The sequence below is a fragment of the Silene latifolia genome, chromosome 1 (assembly GCF_048544455.1).
Source record: "Silene latifolia isolate original U9 population chromosome 1, ASM4854445v1, whole genome shotgun sequence".
In the NCBI taxonomy this organism is placed as follows: domain Eukaryota; kingdom Viridiplantae; phylum Streptophyta; class Magnoliopsida; order Caryophyllales; family Caryophyllaceae; genus Silene; species Silene latifolia.
The window spans coordinates 24,703,730-24,725,263 of NC_133526.1; the positions used below are offsets into that span (position 1 = coordinate 24,703,730).

General features: G+C 35.7%; 4 protein-coding genes across 6 annotated transcripts; 2 read left to right on the top strand and 2 right to left on the bottom strand.

Annotated features, from left to right (window-relative positions):
- Nucleotides 1-4,739: 4,739 nt before the first annotated feature.
- On the top strand, nucleotides 4,740-5,775 carry LOC141656644 (uncharacterized). The gene is made up of 3 exons (XM_074463643.1): nucleotides 4,740-5,145; nucleotides 5,216-5,301; nucleotides 5,405-5,775. The coding sequence occupies exons 1-3, from the start codon at nucleotides 4,815-4,817 to the stop codon at nucleotides 5,690-5,692; spliced, it is 705 nt and encodes a 234-aa protein (XP_074319744.1). The 5' UTR covers nucleotides 4,740-4,814; the 3' UTR covers nucleotides 5,693-5,775.
- Nucleotides 5,776-7,642: 1,867 nt separating this feature from the next.
- On the top strand, nucleotides 7,643-15,217 carry LOC141601554 (hexosyltransferase GAUT11-like). Of its 3 annotated transcripts, none has more exons than XM_074421856.1 (3): nucleotides 7,643-8,362; nucleotides 11,530-12,982; nucleotides 14,296-15,217. In XM_074421856.1, the coding sequence occupies exons 1-2, from the start codon at nucleotides 8,210-8,212 to the stop codon at nucleotides 12,976-12,978; spliced, it is 1,602 nt and encodes a 533-aa protein (XP_074277957.1). In that variant the 5' UTR covers nucleotides 7,643-8,209; the 3' UTR covers nucleotides 12,979-12,982; nucleotides 14,296-15,217. The 3 variants fall into 3 exon arrangements, with proteins under 3 accessions (XP_074277957.1, XP_074277960.1, XP_074277951.1); XM_074421859.1 differs by lacking the exon at nucleotides 14,296-15,217 and adding an exon at nucleotides 13,215-14,248 and having other exon boundaries at nucleotides 7,740-8,362; XM_074421850.1 differs by lacking the exon at nucleotides 14,296-15,217 and having other exon boundaries at nucleotides 7,741-8,362; nucleotides 11,530-13,209.
- LOC141601565 (trifunctional UDP-glucose 4,6-dehydratase/UDP-4-keto-6-deoxy-D-glucose 3,5-epimerase/UDP-4-keto-L-rhamnose-reductase RHM1-like) lies at nucleotides 13,396-14,776 on the bottom strand. The gene has a single exon (XM_074421862.1). The coding sequence runs from the start codon at nucleotides 14,774-14,776 to the stop codon at nucleotides 13,637-13,639; it is 1,140 nt and encodes a 379-aa protein (XP_074277963.1). The 3' UTR covers nucleotides 13,396-13,636.
- A 2,815-nt stretch (nucleotides 15,218-18,032) lies between the features above and the next one.
- On the bottom strand, nucleotides 18,033-21,534 carry LOC141601569 (isoaspartyl peptidase/L-asparaginase 1). Its single transcript, XM_074421868.1, has 4 exons — nucleotides 21,064-21,534; nucleotides 19,748-19,981; nucleotides 19,487-19,573; nucleotides 18,033-18,759 (listed from the first exon to the last, which is right to left on the bottom strand). The coding sequence occupies exons 1-4, from the start codon at nucleotides 21,232-21,234 to the stop codon at nucleotides 18,286-18,288; spliced, it is 966 nt and encodes a 321-aa protein (XP_074277969.1). The 5' UTR covers nucleotides 21,235-21,534; the 3' UTR covers nucleotides 18,033-18,285.

The following is a 21,534-nucleotide window of genomic DNA, read 5'->3' on the forward strand; positions in this document are numbered from 1 at the left end:
AGTATTTATAGACTTTCACCTTTTGTCACGTAGTGGCCAAGTGGCCAAGTGGCTTGGCAGGCGGAAAGACCGTTCTACCCTCGGCCGATGGACCTGTGGCAGGCTGGCTGAGGGGTCTTGGATATGAGTACGCGGGCATGTGTCCCGGCTGGCGGGTTGTCAGGCCGAGACCCAGGTGACAGGCCGATGGGATGTATCGGCTAGGCTGTCTAAATCGTTGACTCTGCTGTGGATACCTTTGACTTTGCTTAATATGTTGACTTGGTCAGCGGTGCAGAATATGCCCCATCAACTTGTTTATCAGGTAGTCGGTCACCTGATATCATTTTGAGAAGAGAGTATTAAAAGTTGGGTTTATTTTGAGATTTATTGAAGTTCATAGTATTTTGAGAACACCACCTATAATCTAGAGTATTTACATTAAATAACCCAATTAGCTTTGTGTTAAAAAATGCTATCATTAGAGTATAAATTTCATATTATTTGCACATATTAAAGATGGTGTATTTCTTAATACGTAAAATTGTGTACTTTTTAGTATGTTTTGTCCCACATTGGAAAATAAGTAGGTGTGGTGAATATACTACATATAAATAGTAAAATTGTCCCACATCGAAAGATTAGTATAAGGTGATGTGATCCTATGATTATAAATAGGATGCATATTTGGAACTTATGTATCCACCCAAAATTTTAAATTTTTGATATAAAAGATATAGACTTTTTAGTATGTTATATGTTCTACATTGAAAAATAATGTAGGTGTTGTGAATATATTATGTATAAATAATAGAAATGTCCCATATATATACATTTTCTATATTATATTAAAGTGATGTTTATAATTTTGATATAAAAACTTTATATTTCATTTGAAAAAAAAAGTATCGTATGAAAATTATATAATTAGATTGTGTCAAAAAAATGTTATCATTAGAGTGTATATTGTATTGTATTGTATTGTCTTATTATTAAATAGGATTGATGTCAAAGTAGGTGCAAAAAAAATGGTGTACTTAGTATGTTATTTGTCCTGCATTGAAAAGTAACGTAAGTGTGGTGAATATACTATGTATAAATATTAGAATTGTCCCACATCGGAAGATTACCATAAGGCATGGTGATCTTATGATTATAAATAGAAGTCATAACCCAATATCTTTTGATTCCATTAAGTATTGTCAGAGATAAGTCTTAAAAGAGTTTGTATTACTGTCTCTACAATAATAATTTCTAACCTAAGTTAATGTTTGGAAAATCTTTTAGTTATTATAATATATACTATGTATTTCTTATTTTATATTCAAGTGATGTTTCTAATTTTTATATAAAAACTTTTAAATTTCATTTGACAAAATAATGTCGGTAAAAAAATTATGAAAATAATATTATTAGATTTATGGTAAGAAATGCTATCATTAGAGTATATATAGATTTCATATAATTTGCACATATTAAAGATGGTGTTTCATAGTATGTTATATCTCCCACATTGAAAAATAATATAGGTGTGATAAATATACTACATATAAAAAATAGAATTTTCCCACATCGAAATATAGCATAAGATGGGTGATTCTATGAGCATCCTTGGAACTTAGGCATCAACCCAAAATCTTTTGAGTCGCTTAAGTATTGTCTTGGAGAGCTCTTAAAATTTTTATCATTATATTTTCTACCTATAGATTTTATATGACTCATATTGAAAAATAATGTAGGTGTAGTAAATATACTATGTTTAAATAATATAATTAGAATTGTGTTAAAAAATATTCTATCATTAGAGTATAGGTTCCTATCATTTGCACATTTTAAATATGATAAAAAAAAAAAATAGAAAACAAACGTCCATGGTAGCATGTGTAATCTATCAAAGTTCAAGGTTACCATGAGAAATTTCCAATATTATAATGATATAGTTAATTAAATTTGTATTTAAAAGAGAGATATCCGTACCAATAAAACAATAAAGGGGTATTATTTTTAATTGTTATTTTATTGCCACGCCATCAAACTTAACGTCCATTTAACAACCTTTACATTAGGGAGTACCATGGGCAAAAAATGGAACCTCAAGGGTACCATAGACAGATTTTTAAAAGTAGGGGTAACATGAAAAATCTAACAAAAGTAAGGGGTACCACAGAAAATTTATGTATCTCAATTATGTTAAATTTTTTTTTTGAAAAAAAACAATGGTACAAATATTAATGGAGAGTATTTGATCATATAACTATTAGATATAATGAGTACCAATTGTCTGTATTCGGTATTCGAGATCTGGTTGGATGTCGAACTAAGTGCAAAAAACATGGTGTAATTCTGAGTATGTTATTTGTCCCACATTGAAAAATAATGCAGGTTTGATAAATATATATTACGTATAAATATTAGAATTGTCCCACATCAGGAAAAAAAATCCAATTTTTGTGAATATATTACTTATAAATAGTAGAATTGTCCCACATCGAAAGATTAGTATAAGGTGAGGTGATTATATGATTATAAATAAGTGTTAACCCACATATATATTAAACTTTTATTTTTTTGAAAGAGATATTTTAATAATATGTAAACAAATTATTAGACATATAATGTAAACATTACACACTTATAACATTTTTTTTTGCTTTATAAATAAGCTAATTACCCCGTTGCAACGCACGGGCATTCAAACTAGTTACGTAATAAGAACCTCTTAACAGGTTTATAATAAGATTATTATGAGACGGTTTTATGATAAAATTATGATAAAGTCAACTCATATCTGAGATAGTTACGAAGAATAATTTTATAAAAGATAAAAGATTGTCATTGCATCAATAATAGGTCGAAAATTGCAAATGTTGGAAGTTCTCTCATTAAATGAGTTTCACTTTACATAATTAAGGCCATCTCGCAACAAGCTATCAATATGAACATTTATCTTTGGTTGCCGGTCTTGCCACACTTGCGGCTACAGTTGCAAGTGAACAAACAGTCAAACAATAAATACGTTTCACAATCATTCACCATATAAAACTAGAAAAACGACTAGTCTAATGGAGTGAACAACTTAATGGAAAACACAAAAATTCCGGAAAAACGGTATCTCAATAGCGTTATTGAGAGACCTCTTATATGATGAGATGAGAGACTCATTAAATTTCTTTTTTCCTTATTATGTCTCCCACTAAATTAGTGGGAGACGGTCTCTCATGAGACTTACTGGTGTGAAAATGAGAGGCAAAATCGGTATACACATACTGAATGGTCTTAATTACTTGTATTAGTTATTGTGTACGATTGTTATATCACTAAAACTGATACGTGGCCACTTTACATAACCGTGATTCATTGTAGACCTGATAAAATTGACGCGGTGCAAATGACCCGAGATCTAAAATCAAGACTTAAGCTACTTGACCCCACATCCAAAATCAAGACTTAAGCCGCTTGACCCGAACCTAAATTGACCCGACTCAATATAACCATACCCGAATATTTTTGTTGCATATTGATTATTATCCATAAATAATTTCATAATATTTAATCCGATCAGAACTGACTCGACCCGAACCCAACCCGATTGACCCGTTTACCAAGTCTAATCTTTTATGTTAAAAAATAATCATTTTATAATTAACAAAATTGATGATGGAGTACATTTTAACATGTCACTTTGTAACTGGTCGCACCATAAGCCATAATCGTGGAAGAGTATATGCATAGATTGAGTCCAAGCAAGACGGCTTTCTATAGTTGACTTATATAAGTGCAGTTAGGAATTAGGATGACATGGTTTGATGTTGAAATTTGAAAAAATAATAATCAAACCCATGAATCCTGAATAATTGAGTATGATTCAAGCTCACACCTACTTTTTGTCCTTGTTTCTTGGCCGACTATTCATGTTAATCATCGTCATCTTCAACTGTCAATGAGGTAGACTTACCAAATAAATTAAACAAATACATTAACTTAGCAATTTTTAATTAAATACATAGACTTTTGAGAGACGATATCTCATTAAATTATTGAGATCCATTTTTTTTCATACTGTCTTTATTGACTGTTTAGAATGTAATTATACATACAACAAATGCGACCTTAAAATGTGGTCGAGGAAATTGCTAACCTTCAAAACCCTTTTGACTCTATCGTAATGTAGTGTTATGAAGACGTAAACTGGTTGTAAAGTGTAATATCGCGACAACTAATCATCTTAATGGTGACTGGAGAGCACGTTTAGGGATATGTCCCAATCCCACAATAAGAAAAACTGTAGAAAGAAACAAAGATTACCAACCAAAAAAATCACCTTTTGCTTAAGCCAAATATTAACACAAACTTTTGTTAAATTTAAAACAGATCAAATTACATAAATAAGGTAAAAGCACTAAAGCAGAATGCCTTGAGAGTTGAGATTATACATGACAAAACTGACCCGATCTGAATGTGTATTATCGCATACTGGTTGTTAACTTGATAATTACCCACTCGAAAATGACCCGACTAGGCCTGAATGGTTGCAAACCCGAACAACCAAAACCCGAATCAACCTAACCCGATTAACCCATTTGTTGAGATTAGCAAAAAGTTGTCTCATCTATGCAAGTGAGATGCTTTTAACCCGTTTTAATTTTAAAAGGAATCTGGTGTCCTACTCGTTAATTAATTGCATTCTAAACTGTCCCTTATGTTCTTGTATGTGTCACATGTAAGTAACAACTATATATAATCAAAGTTGTCTTCTTTTATACATTTCTTCTGTTATTAATATATACACTCCAGAAAGCAAATACAGTTACAATTTGAGCTGAATAACAAGTGAGATGGCGAAAGTCGCTACGAAAATGCCGGGGTTTTGCTTCAGAATAAGAAAAGCTTGGATTAGAGTACGTTTGCCATGGTTGCAAACGAACCCAGTGTACAATTCCATCAAGTTTACCCACAAGAATGAGTACTATGATGATTGTAGCAGCTCGAGTTTTAGGAGTTGTGATGACAACTCGGAAAAAACCGAATCTAACAACGGTAATAGGATCATGGTTGTGGTTGATGCAACTCAGGAGGCGAAAGGTGCTCTGCAATGGGCACTTTCCCATACTGTTCAGAAAGAGGATACTATTCTTCTTCTTCACCTAGCTAACCCATCAAGTAGAGGTAACATACAATCAACTCTTCTTTATGTAAGGATAACAAGGGTTTAATCAGGAGCATTTCATAAATACAGGTCTTAAATTCGAGGGCGGCATCAATCCCAAAGCTTATGGACTGCTCTACTCCTTGAAAGGTGTCTGTCAAAGCAAAAAGCCCGGGGTATGTCAGAACTATCATTTTCATCATATCATTATCTACCAACACACCATGTAGGAGCCTTTTTTTCTAATGACAACAGGGTGTATTATATTATGTTACACAGGTACACGTGGAAGTAGTCGCGCTGTCAGGAAAGGATAAAGGTCCGATAATAGTAGAGCAAGCAAAGGAACAAAAGGCATCCTTACTAGTACTTGGCCATAGAAGACGGTCTATAGCGTGGAGGTTTTTGATGAGGTGGGCAGGGAGAAATAGGAGCAGTCACGGTGTGGTGGATTATTGCATTCAAAATGCTGATTGCATGACAATCGCTGTTAGAAGGAAGAGCAAGAAACTCGGTGGCTATTTAATTACTACTAAGCGTCACAAGAATTTCTGGCTCTTAGCCTAGGTTGTTGATTATCAAACACAGAAATGTAGTATGTTCAAAAGATAGGATTTTGTTAACAATAGCAGATGTATTTATTATTGTACATTCAGAAACTGTATGACTGTATCAAGACGCTCGGTCTGTATATCTCAGACTCACCTGGTTCGGAATGACCTTCTCACTTCAATAACGAGTCAATAATTCAAGAGAACAATTTTGTAACTTAAGGTTAACCCAAAAAGAAGATGGCAAGTCTATGAATTGGCTAAAACGGTGAAAGTCATTTCAGACTTTAAGAACATTCGGAAAATGCAGACTGTCTTAAGAGCATCAGAAAAATGCAAACTGCAAATGCTATGGTGTACTCTTAGACAGTTTTCATTTTCCTAAGGTCGAGCATGCAGCCAGAGCTAGGATTATCACTAAGGCCATAACTAAACTAGGATGATTCGCAGTGGCGTAACTAAGTGGGCTATTAGGCAATTTAAAGCATGCTGTAAGAACCTATTCCAAGTTGAAAGCAAACTACTATCAATATGTTTCAGTCACAATACCCATCCTATACAGTCAAAAACCAAGTGAACATGTGACTATCCTCCTGAACTTTTGTGTAAAGCGGTCTTACACAAGAATTGGAGTTTCATTTTACAACTTTTCTCAAAGACAACATTATTATTCACAACCATGATAACCAACACATACATCAAATACAATACGCGCAAAGATACAAACTTGAACAAAAATCCATCATAAAAATGCATTTTTGATAAAAAAAAAAGAAAGACCTGGGCATGGAAATCATGGACAACATTCGCAGTGGTGGAACTAAGGGGCAAAGAGCCTCGCCTCCGCTCAACATTGAAAAATTAAATTTTTAGTTAAATTTTTATTTATCTTATTATATTCCTAATTATCCGCTAAGATTATTCGTCCCGCTAATTAAACTAAGGTGGATAAAGATGGCTTTTTTTTTTTTTTTTTTTTTTTTTTTTTTTTTTTTTTTACGTAATTCACTTTAGTTTAGTAGCATTAACTTGACTATCAATCTGTCGGCAGTCCAAAACGCAATATTTGTTGTCTACTGACTAATGGTTACATTTTCAGCTTTTGTGAAATATGATCTTACTTTTCTTTAGTATATTGTGAAGGATTGCCATTTGCCAATTAATTAGGAGAGGAAGAACGCCGGCAGAAAATGAACTTCAGAAATACCAAGTATAATGGATATCAGTTGGTCTACTACAATCGTCTTAATTTAAAACTTCTCACAACCTCCTTTTATTTTCACCTCTAATTCAATTGGAGGTGAGATTGTGAGAATTGTCTTCTTACCTCTTAAAAAAGAAATTGTGAATGGATATATATCACATGAGTGAATGAGTGATACCATTTCATTTTTATCGATCCGTTTTCTATGATGACGAAAACCTCTACATTGATAGGCTTGAAGTTTCAAAAAGTATAAGTCATAAATATCATTTCATTCTTGTTTGGACTTAATTTCAGTTCAACTTAACTCCGTTAAGTTTAGTTTAATTCACCTTTAATCATTTTAGTTCAGTTAATCTTGTCAATCGTCACAAATTAACTCTTACTTCAATTCTGTTTAGCTCTATTAATTTCAGTTCTTCAATTCAGCTCCTTTCAGCAGAAAAGAACATAGCCTTACTTCAGTTCAGTTTAATTCCATTAAATTCAGTTTAGTTCAATTCACCTCTTTTCAGCCGAAAAGAACAGAGCATAAACTCCACTTATTCTATTGTAACAATTCGAAAAACTACCGAGTGCATCCTAGAAAACTATTTTATTATTATTATTATTATTATTATTATTATTATTATTATGTTTTAAATGGACATATCCATTTTAAACAATAAAACAAATCAATTAGATGAGTAGGATAAAAAACACATTGTCTAGTGAATGATCACCTATTAATCTCTTGTCCCATTATAAGGTAATATTCAACCCGTTTTAAGATCGATAATCAACAACCGTCTCAAAGAAGACCAAATGTTTTAACCTTTTTAATGAGTAAAAAAAAGTACGAAGTAGGAGATATACGTACCCACCACCGGCTACCACCAGCCTGACAGTATGACCTGAGTGTGAGCAAAATTTGTCCTTTGGCACATGATCTACCCTTTCTCGAATAACGCATAAAAATCAAATCTTGATTTTATTACTATTTCGCTTCCAAATTTACAATCAATCTCCAAGTCCTTGTAATTTCTACCTCTCCATTTGCTAAAATCTCACTTGAATACTTCACTCAAATCACCAACTTTTTTACCTACTATTATCATAAGGAAACAAATCCCTTTTGATCACATTCATATATTTACTGTATACTATACTTGCTAACTTGCCAATTCAATCACTTGGGCACCAATTTTTACCCAAAATTTCAATTGGGTTTCAGTCAATTTCAATCATATACACCAAATTATTAAGTGGGTTGGTTTTGAAATTGCAAAAAAGTTGTGTTCTTTTGTGTAATTTAATGGTTGATTGAATTCAATTTTGAAGGGTTGAAAGATGAGGCGACGGGCTGCCGAATTCCGGCGCCCGGTTCGTAAACGGATTCCTAATTGGATCTGGGCACTTATTGGATTGTTCTTTTGTGTTGGGTTTTTGTTGTTTCTTGTTCAACATAATTATGATCAAGATCATGTTTCTCAGCCGACACTGGTAATTTTAAATGCTTTTACGTTTGATTAAAATACTCCGACTCTATATATAGTTAGTTGAGTGTTAGGGAGTATTTGTTGTGCTTAAATCATGTTTGCACTTTTGATGTTTGTTTGTGAATTTAGTTAACAATATTGAATAAAGGATTTTGTGTGACTTAACTGATACCTTTGATTAAAATACTCGCCACAGAAGAATAAAAACGTAAATAATCAGTTGAGTGGGAGAGAGTATTTATAGTTTCAGGTGTATATATATTGAATGAAGGATTTGGTGCATGCTTGTAGGTCACATCTAGGTGGGTAAGATGTCACAAGTGACTGATCAGTTTGGGAGTATAAAGTTTCGTTCTTTTGTTGTCGATTTTATTTGGTGGTTGTGCTGTCTATGAGTTTGTTGGTATACTTTGCAGTTGTACATTTTGGGGTACTGGTTTGAAATTTGCTCCCTTGGGCTATGTCGAAACTCGGTTTACAGGTTTACAATTTATCTTGGAGAAAAGGGACTAGGATTGTAAACAGAGTTTCAGCTTGATTAATTCGATTATGGTGTGGAAGTGTGTTTGTGCTAATCAATCTTGAGGAAATAATTTAGATTTACCGGAGTCTGTTTGAGTAATCTCATAATTTGTTCCGTCATCTGCACGATTTCGTTGTTGCTTCAAGTACAAAACTACAAGCCCTAGAGTTCTTACTCAGTTGGTGTAAATTTATTTCTCCGGCTAGTGGTCTTTTATGTGTCGGATAGATAAGGGAGATTGTCTTTTTTTTGGTCTTCTACATCATGTCTCGTGATATGGGATTCCGGAAAATCACTAACATGTCACGTCTAATACTCCGTAGGATATCACTCTGTCCTCAATCTTTTCTTCTCTAGATGTTTATGGTGAGTCTTGTATGAAATAGTCTCACCTGTTAGAACAACCCGAATTTTTAGATCTTAATCGTTCCTCATTTAATAATCTGGTAATTGATTCGTCTCATTTATAAGACTATCTCAGACACGTTTTTGTGAGATGTTTGGGCTTTTGTTAGTGACTTCATGAACTGATTTTTTACGAAGCTCAAAGAGAGACTTTTGTAATTCTTTGCTTAGTATAGAAATTTACTGGCAATTATATTTTAGTTTGACGCTATTGTTAGTGGTTTTGATGTCTCTCGCGCTAGAGTTTAATGGAGTTCTTTCCTCTTGAGTTAACTATACTGATAGGGATACATGTAGAATACTCAAATTCTAACATACGCGTCTCAAAATTTTCGTTGAAACAATATGCAGTTATGCACAGACCTTCAATCACATGGATGCGATATGAAAACTTGACACTTTGAAAAGATCAATCTCTCTTTGATCTAGCTGACTTTGGATCCTTGTTCAGATATGCATCACGTTAGTCGTTAACATATTCTTGGACACTCATGTTCGCAAGATTCGTAGGAGAAGTTTGACTGCTGACCCCTTCTTGCCCCAATTGTTTTGGGGTGTGGAGGCTCACTTAGGCCTTGAATGTATTATTTAATAGGATATTACCATTTCCTTTTTTTAGTTTTGATCTCACTATTGGCAGATTAACAAATAAGCGGATGAGCTCATTTGAAAGCTTTATTTAAATGATTCAAGTTATCTTAGTTTTTTTTTTCCTTGATTCAACTTATCTTAATTTATTTCTTATCAATGTACTCCTATGAATGTGTCCATCTATTTCGGACGAGGCTAAACACATACATAGTATTATCCCTTGGCTTTAGGATATAGAAGTAATGGGGTAAGTCGAAATTGTAGGACCTTCGTGCTCCCCTTTTTCAAGTAGTTGATCAACAACCTCTTTTTTTAAGGATGCATACATCTGACCTCTTTACTTCACTAGGCACGAGAACTTCTTTCTAGGCATTGAGCAATTACAATGATAATAATCATGCTGCAGAACTCCATATTTTTACCCCGTGTTATTTGTGCATAAACTGTACGTGTGATAGCAGTAGTATTTAATATTTATCACATTTTTTTGTGAAAAGATTGAGGTCATAAGCCTCAAAATATATATCAAGCATTCATCTTTGATAGCTTGAACTTTCTAAACGAAGTCACTAAATAAGCTATGAACACGTAAAAGTTGCTTGCTTATCTTTCAATTATGCTTCGATACACAAATGTGGACTATCTTTTGGAGCATAGGTAGCACAACCTCAGAATTCTGTAATTACTCCAGTACTTACCTTAGGCTGAAACACTTCGCTAAAACATGTCTGCATAGGATGGGTTTGCTATTTTTGATGCTGTGCTGCCTTTAAATATCTGAAAAGCTCCATTTTTTTTTGCAACCAACTAAATGCCAAAGGTGTTACCCCGATTAGGTTGTCTGGTGTCATGTTTTTTATTAGCTTCAACACTTGTCATTCTCTTTATCAATCTATTGTGAGACTCCTACAATCGAGGTAAGGTGTTCGAGCATATGTGGTCCTCAGTATACGGGAAGAGGTCTTTTCTGAGTTTTCTTCATGATGCTTAACCAAAAGAAATGACCATTTTGTTCAGGAGATATAGAGAAGCAAAGAAGGATTGATGAGCAGTGTTATTTCTTACTTCCTCCATTCAACTCCACTCTACCACTTTCCTTTTTCAACGTTTGCCCACGCGTGTTTTACGCGCTAAATATCGTTAAATACGTATTCGCAAAAATTATAAGAGTTAGATATTTTTAATGTACTCGTAAAGACGAATCAAACAAGATCCCACATGAATATATTTCTACTTACGTATCGAGAGAAAATCGAAATTGAATACACAATTGTGAATAGTGTACAAAAGTGAAATAGGTAGAGTGGAGTTGAATGGAGGAAGTATATCTTGACCTTGACTAAGCAATTTAAATTTGATTTTGAACTTCAAAAAGTTCTCGAATTTTGTGAGTCAGTTACTTCAAACTTATTCCCCAGGTTCTTTAATACTCTGTGATGTTGATTAATTAGATGATTTTTGTACTGCTGTGGAAATAAAAATATTGTTAGCACGCAGATCTTCCCACCCTTCGATCTTGAGGAGCCCTTGAGAGTTATGGCACATAAATCGTCTCCCTTCCTAGTTATAATTTGATTTACAGGTTGTTTGTGTATTGGGTCTTGATTTGCAGGTTTGCTTAGTTCTTGACATATCTAGATTATTTGTGGCAGGAAAAAGATGATGTAAATTCTGTTCACTTACGATCAAATATAACAGAAGAGTTGCTAAGACCTGGCTCAGTTGCTAGGCAGTTAGCTGATCAAATGACCCTTGCCAAGGCATATGTGGTCATCGCGAAAGAGCAAAACAACCTTCAGCTTGCATGGGAACTTAGCTCAAGAATCAGAAGTTGCCAGCTTCTACTTTCAAAAGCTGCTATGAGAGAAGAGCCTATTTCACTGGAAGAAGCCGAGTCGACTCTAAAAAGCCTGTCATTGCTCATTTTCAAGGCACAAGATGCACATTATGACATAGCTACCACACTAATGACTATGAAATCTCACATACAAGCTCTTGAAGAGCGTGCACATGCCGCAACAGTACAGAGCACAGTTTTCGGGCAGTTAGCTTCTGAAGCATTACCGAAAAGCCTCCATTGTCTGAACATTAAACTGACCTCAGATTGGTTGGGACAACCAAAGTTGCAAAAGCTAGCTGAGGAGAATAAAAACTCTCTCCGACTCGTGGACAACAATTTGTATCATTTCTGCATATTTTCAGATAACCTTATTGGTGTCTCGGTAGTTGTGAATTCTACTGTTTCGAATGCCGACCATCCAAAGCAGCTCGTCTTCCATATTGTTACCAACAATGTCACATATGGTGCCATGGAGACGTGGTTTCTCACTAACGACTTCAAAGGTGCAACTATTGAAGTCCAGAACATTGAAGAATTTACCTGGCTAAATGCTACATATTCTCCTGTCGTGAGACAGCTTCTTGACCCGGACTCACGAGCTTACTACTTCAGTGGGTCACAGGATTTTGCTTCTGAGCTCAAGTTTCGGAACCCCAAGTATTTGTCACTTTTGAACCATCTCCGGTTCTATATACCGGACATTTACCCTGAGCTAGAGAAGGTAGTTTTTCTAGATGATGACGTGGTTGTTCAGAAGGATTTGACCCCTCTTTTCTCATTGGAATTGCATGGAAATGTGAATGGCGCTGTTGAAACTTGCCTCGAAGCATTTCATCGGTTTTACAAGTATCTCAATTTTTCAAATCCAGCTATAAGCTCGAAATTTGATCCTCAAGCTTGTGGATGGGCATTTGGCATGAACATTTTTGATTTGGTTTCATGGAGGAAAGAGAATGTGACCGGCCGTTATCATTATTGGATGGAGCAAAATGGTGATCGGACACTGTGGAAGCTCGGTACTCTTCCTCCCGGACTTCTTAGTTTCTATGGATTAATAGAGCCACTTGACCGAAGATGGCATGTTCTTGGTTTGGGTTACGATCTGAATATTGATAACCGATTGATAGACAGCGCTGCCGTTATTCACTACAACGGGAACATGAAGCCGTGGTTAAAATTAGCTATTGCCCGTTATAAACCTTTATGGGATCGGTATATCGATCAGAGCAATACACACCTTCAGCAATGCCTCACAAACTGATGAGGTATTCTCGATTTTTCGCGTTTTAATGGAAACTTATTCTGTTTACTGAAATTGTTGAGTCAATTGTAGAACCAGAGAGGGGATTTTTTGGCCATTTACTTAGTACCAGGGAAAACAGGTGGTGCTACATCTTTTTTGGCATTTTCATATAGTTATAGAATCTTATTTATTCTTGTACCATTTTGTGTAATAATCTCCTAGGAATTTTGAATCTCATTTGTAATTTTATCCAGATAGGTGATTATAATGCCTGCCAAGGTAACTCCGTAATTGATATGAAAGCGGTACTCTTATTTTGCTTCATCCCCCGAAGACTGGGATTTATGTCCCAGGTTCGAGACCTGTTTGCACCAATGTAGCCCTCAGAGACCATTGAGATTCTGTTGGCACATTATGTTTGCGAATCAAAAGAAATGAGAAAGACGAAAACCACGAACTGTACTGAACGTAATTCTAAATCTTATTACTACACCAAATAAAACTTATCATCAAGCATTTCCTACACATATTAGGGTTTGATTAGGGACTCCTAGATCCCCGGGATTCGTTATTCGGCTCACTGCAACTCCATGGAGCAACAACGACGATGCATTGTTGACCCGTAGTAAATCCAGGTCAATGTATTTATTGTGGAACATGAGAAACTACTCCAATGCTAACTCAGTAGCTCTTGATCAGGAGTTGTAGTTCCGTTTGAAGAAATGCAGGTTCCGTTGCCATTGATACGCACATCTGTACCACCATTACCACCATTACCGCCACCAGGCATCATTAGCATCCGAGGATGTGGAACTAGGGCACCTGAAACATCTCCCCACCAATCGGGATTGTTGACATACCAATCCATGGTCTTTCTCAAACCTTCTTCCCAGCTCGTTCTCTCGGACCAACCTAATTTCTTCAGCTTTTGGTCGTCTAAGAAATACCTCTGATCATTGAACGGTCTGTTCTCGACAAACTTGATTGTTTTATCAGGATTCCTAGAAAACAACTTGCATATTTCCTTGGCCACATCAATGACCCTTCTCTCTTTAAGAGTGCCGATGTTATAGACATGACCGACTTCCCCTTTGTGAAGGATCGTCTCAAAAGCTTCAGCTACGTCTTCACAGTACAAGTAACTTCTCACATTCGATCCATCCCCATGGATAGGGAGAGGCATTCCTCTCATGGCTAGCAATATGAACTTGGGAATCATCTTCTCGGGGAACTGGTTTGGCCCGTACACATTGTTACCTCTTGTTGTTATCACGGGTAGTCCGTAGGATCTGCCATAGGCCATGACTAACATTTCCGCCCCTGCTTTTGTTGCAGAGTAAGGGTTTGTCGGAAGGAGCTGAGATGTCTCATGGTTGCCTACAGCAGCGTCCTCATCGGTCTCTCCATAAACCTCGTCAGTGCTGACATGGATGAACCTCTTTATCTGTTTACCAGTGACCTTGCAAGCTTCAAGAAGGACATGAGTCCCATAGATGTTGTTCTTGGTGAACTCAAAACTGTTGCCAAACGAGTTGTCGACATGGGTTTGAGCAGCGAAGTGCATGATAGTGTCTATTTCCTCGGTGGTGAGGATGAAGTTGACAAGATCAGCACTCGCAATGTCACCCTTAATGAACTTGAACTTGGAAGAGGAACGCGAAGGGCTGAGATTCTTGAGATTGGAGCAGTAGTCGAGTTTGTCCAGAACGACTATCTTGTAATCCGGGTAGTTCCTAACAAGTCTGTTAGCGACATGAGACGCTATGAAACCGGCAGCTCCCGTTATGAGAATGTTCTTTGGTGTGTACTGCCCCATTTCCTGATTCTTATAGTTTCTACCCTGCAGAAAACACGGAAAATAATATCAGCGGGGGCTAAAAGGTAATACAGTATAAGATAACCTTGAAAAATACGAAAATTTAAACTAAAATTTTTGAAATTTTCAACGCCAACGGGGACGAGCACCCCGGGTAGCCCCCCTCTCCCCTCGCTCCACCACTGTTCACGATGTAACATTACGAGAATTAACCAGTAAAGCAAGACAAAAAATTTCGATGCAAGGTCGGAATTACGAGAAAGGAAGACAAATGTACCTGCAATGTGCTCCTTGGCTTAAGAAAATATGTGTGGATTGTAACCAAATATGAACAATGGTCTCAAATTTGTTAGCTTGGAATTTTAGAGAGAAAGCATTGCTGATTTATACAAGAATGAATAGTGAATAATGTTGACAGCGTGAGGCACGAGGGTTAGCCCACTTTGTTTATTGTCTTTTTCCATTCTACGGAGGAGCATTGTTGTCAACACAATTATTTTGTGCACTTAATACACGGATACGAGTATACGACCAATTTAAGGGAGATCAATTGTTGCACATACTATGATCAATTTAAGGTTTTTTTTAACAATGCTACACGTCACATATAGGACTGTCGTACCAATACTCCAATAGTACGATCCATCATTTTAATTTTAATGTATAGTAGTAATAGTATAATAGGTGAGAGGTAGTACTTAAGCTCGGTCGAAATGAGTACCATACTAACAAATTCATGTTCCATGTTTTTGCTAAAGGAACACGAGATATTTAAAACTTCCAACTTTTTTTTTTCACAAGACAAAAGTTCAACTTATTATTCATATAAGCTGTCAATATCAAATTGGGTGGGAGCCAAGTCGAGTTATTATTGGATCGGTTAATCACTACAGTATAATACAAGTAACTTTTCTTTCAGATTCGGTTTTATATCAAATTTTATGTAAATTTACCCAAATAAGTACGAACAATTTTATCAAAATCGAGTCTATCTCTGTCCAGGTCTCTATCAATTCGAGTCAAATCAATTTAAATTGTTAAGTTACTTGGGGCATAATTGGCTTTGTTTTTTTTTGGAATATGTCAGTTTACATCTAAAGGCAATTTACTAAATGAGGTTGGACAAGCCTCGGTAAAATTCAGTTTTAATTATTTATGTCACTTGATATGATATTATTGCACATTAGTCTTATATTACTTATTACACAGAAATCTAGCCTGATTATGATAATCACTTGTTAAGTTGATATACGGAGTATATGATATTCTTGTGTTACTTGGGAACCGTCATTTTTACATTTAAAAGCAATTTTTAAGCCTCGTTTGGTTATCATATGGGAATTAATTTTCCATGATTTTATAAAACACGTGAATTGCCAAAAACTTGTTCGGTTGACATCTTGGAGTTGGATTCATGCGGGAGTTTCCAATTACCTAGGGAGGGTAGGTAATTAAACTCCTCCATAATGGAGGAATTGAGAACTCCTAGAAAAATGCAATTCACGTGATTTTGGGCAAACAAACAACCTTCATTTTTCCAATTCACATGAATTTCCAATTCCCCCACTTTTAATGGGCCAACCAAACGACACCGTTTAGTTGCCTTTCAAATTAATAGGAATTGGAAAATCACCGGAAGTAGCTAAATGAAGGTTTGTTTGGTCAATTGAGATCAACTGTCCTACTTTTAGGTCTTATCTTGTGTCCCAATACCTGACAATTTTAACACATCACACATAAGATATTAAAAATGGTAATAGTATATATCATAGTGCTTATGTGTCAAAAGGAGAAGTGATGAGATACAAGATGGAACACAAAATGGGACAGATGATCTGCACTGTTGTTTGGTTGCCTAATTCAAGGGAAGTAGAACTTCATATGAAATTTCAATTCATACATAATGTAGGAAGTCAATTACCTAGTATCCTTAGGTAAGTGAGAGTTTCCATATGAATTCAAGTTCTCACATCCAACCAAACAAGATTTATACAATTCACATGATTTTCAACTTCATATGAATTTAATTACTTCATGAGAATTCTATATTTCCATAATGAACCAAACAATAGCTGAGATGTTAGGCTCTCAATGAACTGAAATCTAAGTTGATAGTATGGTGCTCCCGAAAAACAGAAGAATTTTTCTATGTTAGGCTCTCTCAATGAACTGAACTTGGATCCACGAGGGGCACGCGTGTTGGAATGCTTTTAAAAATCCCATGCATAAAAAGGCCACGCATTGATGGATAAAACAAGTGACCATAACGCCATTAGCCCATAACATAACATTACTTATCTTGCACCAATAATTATTATATAAAATTGTTTTATATAACTACTAAAATATAGTTCCTCCGTTTTGGTCATTTGTATACATTTGATTTTGGTACAAAAACTGAAGAAAGAGAAGAATGTCAATTATTATATGAAAAGTTGACCAAATTGAGTGTTGATCAAATTGTCCATTAAAGACATTCCTAAAATAGAAAGGTAAACAATTGATTGAGACCTCCAAAAATGACCAGGACGAAGAGAATATTATTTATATAGAAACTAGAAAACTATTCTATATATTCTATAAAAACATTATCTAAAACATTATGACTAATGCACATTTGAGATAAAGTAGGGTTTAAGTTGATATAAACTAGTATAGATTCCGCGTGAATGCGCGGTATTTTAGATAGAAACATTAAAGAAAATAATAATAATAAAAATGATATTTAACTCAATTTGAAATTTAATTGTAAATTTATTATAATTAATATTTTGTATTAATCGGTGGAAAAGGAAAGTTCATGATAATCCAGATGTAGATATAATATAATGAAAGTCTAATAACAAATATGTTATAATAAAAGCCCAATTATAGCCAAATTAATTTAGGCGGGAAAATTCTGAGAACTCTTATTCTTTTAGTATAAGGGGGATGACACCAAAGTCAAATGGAAATCATAAGACGAGATGAAATAGTTATGATTTTGATTGATTTCACCAGCAATTCTTTAATAAGCAGGTTTCAGTAGAGGAAAGTTCTATGAAAAATTCTGAATTTATGTTGGGCCTCGGATTTTCACGGCGTTCAGGAGTCGAGACTGACCTTGCAGGTCAGGACTGCCTATGATTGCGCTGCATATATACAAGCTGTTTCGGGTGAAAACAATCAACTAACCTAAGGACAATTAGTGTTCAATTAACTCGTAAGACTAACGCAAACTTCTTCTAAAACAAATGAGGAAGAAGGAATCCGACAATTGTACTCAAAATACGTTTGAATCTTATTACCAAGTCAAAGAGAATAATGATTGTTGGCACAACGAATTTGCGAATCACCATCAAATTGATGAAACACAAATTCTTATATGAGCCTGTATCTTTAGAAGAGAACGGCCACTAGTCCAAATTACTGAAAAAGGAATGCGCATGTATCTAAGCTTGTCGTATAATGAGATGGTCTCATATAAGACTTACCGATTACCAGGTTTAACTAATACGACTTGTGACAACTCAAAGTATGCCAATTTCAGAATAGCCATCTTGAGTAGCACAAGCTCGATACATGCCTGTAGTATTAAAAGGCATAGTAATCTCTCCTTTGGCAGAAACAGCAACGAGCCCCACTGTGCCTCTTGGTGCACACTTTTCGATCACATACGCAGCAGCTTCCTTCAAGGGCAGATCTTTGTATTCCATTAGGGCGGCAACTTCTCGTGCAATGGTCCCTCGAATGATGTGTTCCCCTCTCCCAGTTGCAGAGACGGCACAGTAAGAGTTGGCGTAGGTGCCTGACCCCACAATCGGGGTGTCCCCAATCCGACCAACCATTTTGTTTACTAGGCCGCCTGTCGAGGTGGCAGCAGCCAAGTTCCCTTCACTGTCTATTGCCACACATCCTACAGTGCCTAATTTGCTGTCCGGGTCCTCGTTAGCTGTGTGTGTTTCTTGTAGCACTTGTTTTTGCTCCGGAGCTGTGTAGTCAAGCTGTCAGGAGAAAACGATACTATGAGTTAAATATGAAAGTGGCACAACTAATTATAGAACATGGATAACTTGTCGGGTCATTCAAGGTTTGAGACATTTGGGCGTGCTGTTACCATGTCATTTTGAATACAGTTGAGTTCCAAGTACTTTATGGCTTAGATCGTTTTGGAATTTTGGTCCTAAGTCACAACTGTTGAGGTTTTTGTTATCAGTCATTTTAAGTCGTTTTTGATTGAGTCGAGTCAATTTTACTAGGTTCTGGCATCATAATCCATGGAAGGCAAAACCACAATTTAGGCTAAAACAGGGCCGCCTTCCGTGAGGATTCTTTCCCATTCCCAACTAGTAGAATTGAAAGATGTTGCGAATTTCTCTATTTTTTACTACCTTTTGGTAGATTTTGGGCAAAATTCATGGGTTTATCACAACATCAAACTAGATGAGTATATAATAATCTAGGAGGTAGACAGTATGACTAAATACTGAAAATAAAACTTCAATAAGAAGCTTTTTCTTTGAAATACAACAGTAACTCAATTCCTCGAGCCTTAAGGATTCTCCTGAATGGCAGGGTAAGGAAGTAAGGGAGTCGGGTAAAGCAGTAAGGAAGTCGGCAACACAGAGTTGCAGGTTACAATGACCCATATATAAAAGCCGTCATTTTATAACAATACTTTCGTATGTTCAGTTTATTTAATGACTGATCACAGGCTGCTGTAATTCATACCTGCACCCTGTCTGCTTCTTTTGCTAGTTTCAACCTTTCAATGTTCTCTGGAGTGATAAAATCACTCGGCTCTAACGTCTCAACGCCCTGCAGAATATAACCCACATCAGTGTACAGAACTACAGTCAATTGCTATTTGCTAGTATGCCAAGTTTCTTTTCAAAACATAGAATTCCGCCATCCCAGAAGAAATTAGACCACAGCATGCTTGGGTTTTGCAAAAGCACATGAAAAGTTTACATAGAAAAGGAGACAGCTGACCTGTTCCTTAGCAAATGCCTCAGCCCCATCGAACCCAAGATATATATGAGGCGTTTTCTCCATCACCAACCTTGCAAGAGAAATGGCATTTACTACTGTTTTCAAACCAGAAACAGCTCCACAATTCTTAGTCATACCGTCCATGATACACGCTTCCATTTCTACGGTGCCTGCACTGGTCAGAACAGAGCCTCGGCCAGCATTGAAGCGAGGATGGTTTTCCAGTTCACGTACCTGTTCAAATAACTAAAGTTCTCAGTTTTCCAACAAACAGAAAAATCCTTTCCTGCTTTTTCATAAACTTCTGTTTCCATTGCAGGATTACTTCTGTGTTTATAAATTATCTCTAGTGACATTTTGAAAATCAAACAACAGCAATTGTATAGAACTATAGATATAATAAATGCACAGCGGTTGTCCAAGTTTAATTAGCGTGGAGAAGGTAAATAACATTCGTCTCTCTGAACACCAAAGTCTAATGAGGACGATGAAATGGTCAGAAATACTTTTGTTCCCTTGGCCAAGAAAAATAACATTTGTTTCTTAAACAAATGATAACATTATAATGTCATCAAATCCGACCAGACCATTGCGTCCACCTATTACGATCCAAACATATTTTCCTTCCGTACCATTCATTTGTTTATCTTTTGAATCTTTTGATCAAAATACCACTCACAAAGAATAAAAAAAGATAGGCAATTGATTGACGTCTACTATTCTACTACACTAATTCTCATATGAAATGATCAGACGATCCCACGCTAATTTCATTACGAAACCTCTCCCGTAATCAACATCAACAATAACAACAAACACAAAATTATCACAACACAACACATTCCACAATCAACAACAATAATTCACCAATAATTCTGCAATCATAAACCTTAGAAGCTAACAAAATAATACTCCCTCCCAGTCGTTATAATGTTCCCCTTTGATATGGGCACGATACTTAAGGAAAAGTATTAAAATATTAGTAAAAGAGTTGTGTGGGGTTGGTGGTAGGAGAGAGGGATGAATTATTAGTAGTTAAATAAAGAATTGTGGGGCCAAAACATAAAGGAAGGTAATAAAATAGGAGTAAAAGAGTTATGTGGGTTTGGTGATAGGAGAGAGAAATGAATAAAATAAGAGTAAAAGTTTCTAAAAATAGAAAGGGGAACATTACTTGAATAATCCGTTTTGGGAAAGAGGGAACATTATAGTGACTGGGAGGGAGTAATAATAATAATAATAATAATAATAATAATAATAATAATAATTATATATAAAAACATTTTACACGGTACGACCGTACGACTATGAATTACCACAAGTTCAACGACATCGAGGGCGGACCGGCCATCGGTGAGAGCAGTAACACCAACGTCGAGGCAATGACGAAGGCCGGCGACGGAAGCTTCACGGCGTTCAATAAGTTCGGGCGGTAGGGTAACCGGAATATCGCCGGCGCCGCCGTGTAAAGCGATTGACCAACCCATCAACGTATTAATTTCTTCAAGATTAATGAATTATGATGATTGATTGAAGGTTGGTTTAATTGGACGTAGGTATTATGATGTGAATATTATACGGGAACAACAATTCTTATATAAAACCGTTTTACATTTGTTTATTGATGTTGATGTTTTTATTGGGAATGAAGATGTCGATGTTGATGTTGCTCTGATTCTGGATTCCTGACTCAGATTCCTGTCATTAATTGGATAATTTTAAAAATTGAGGTGCTGATATGTTTAGAAGTGCGCACTAGGTTAATCCCCAAATAATTTTTGGGTTAG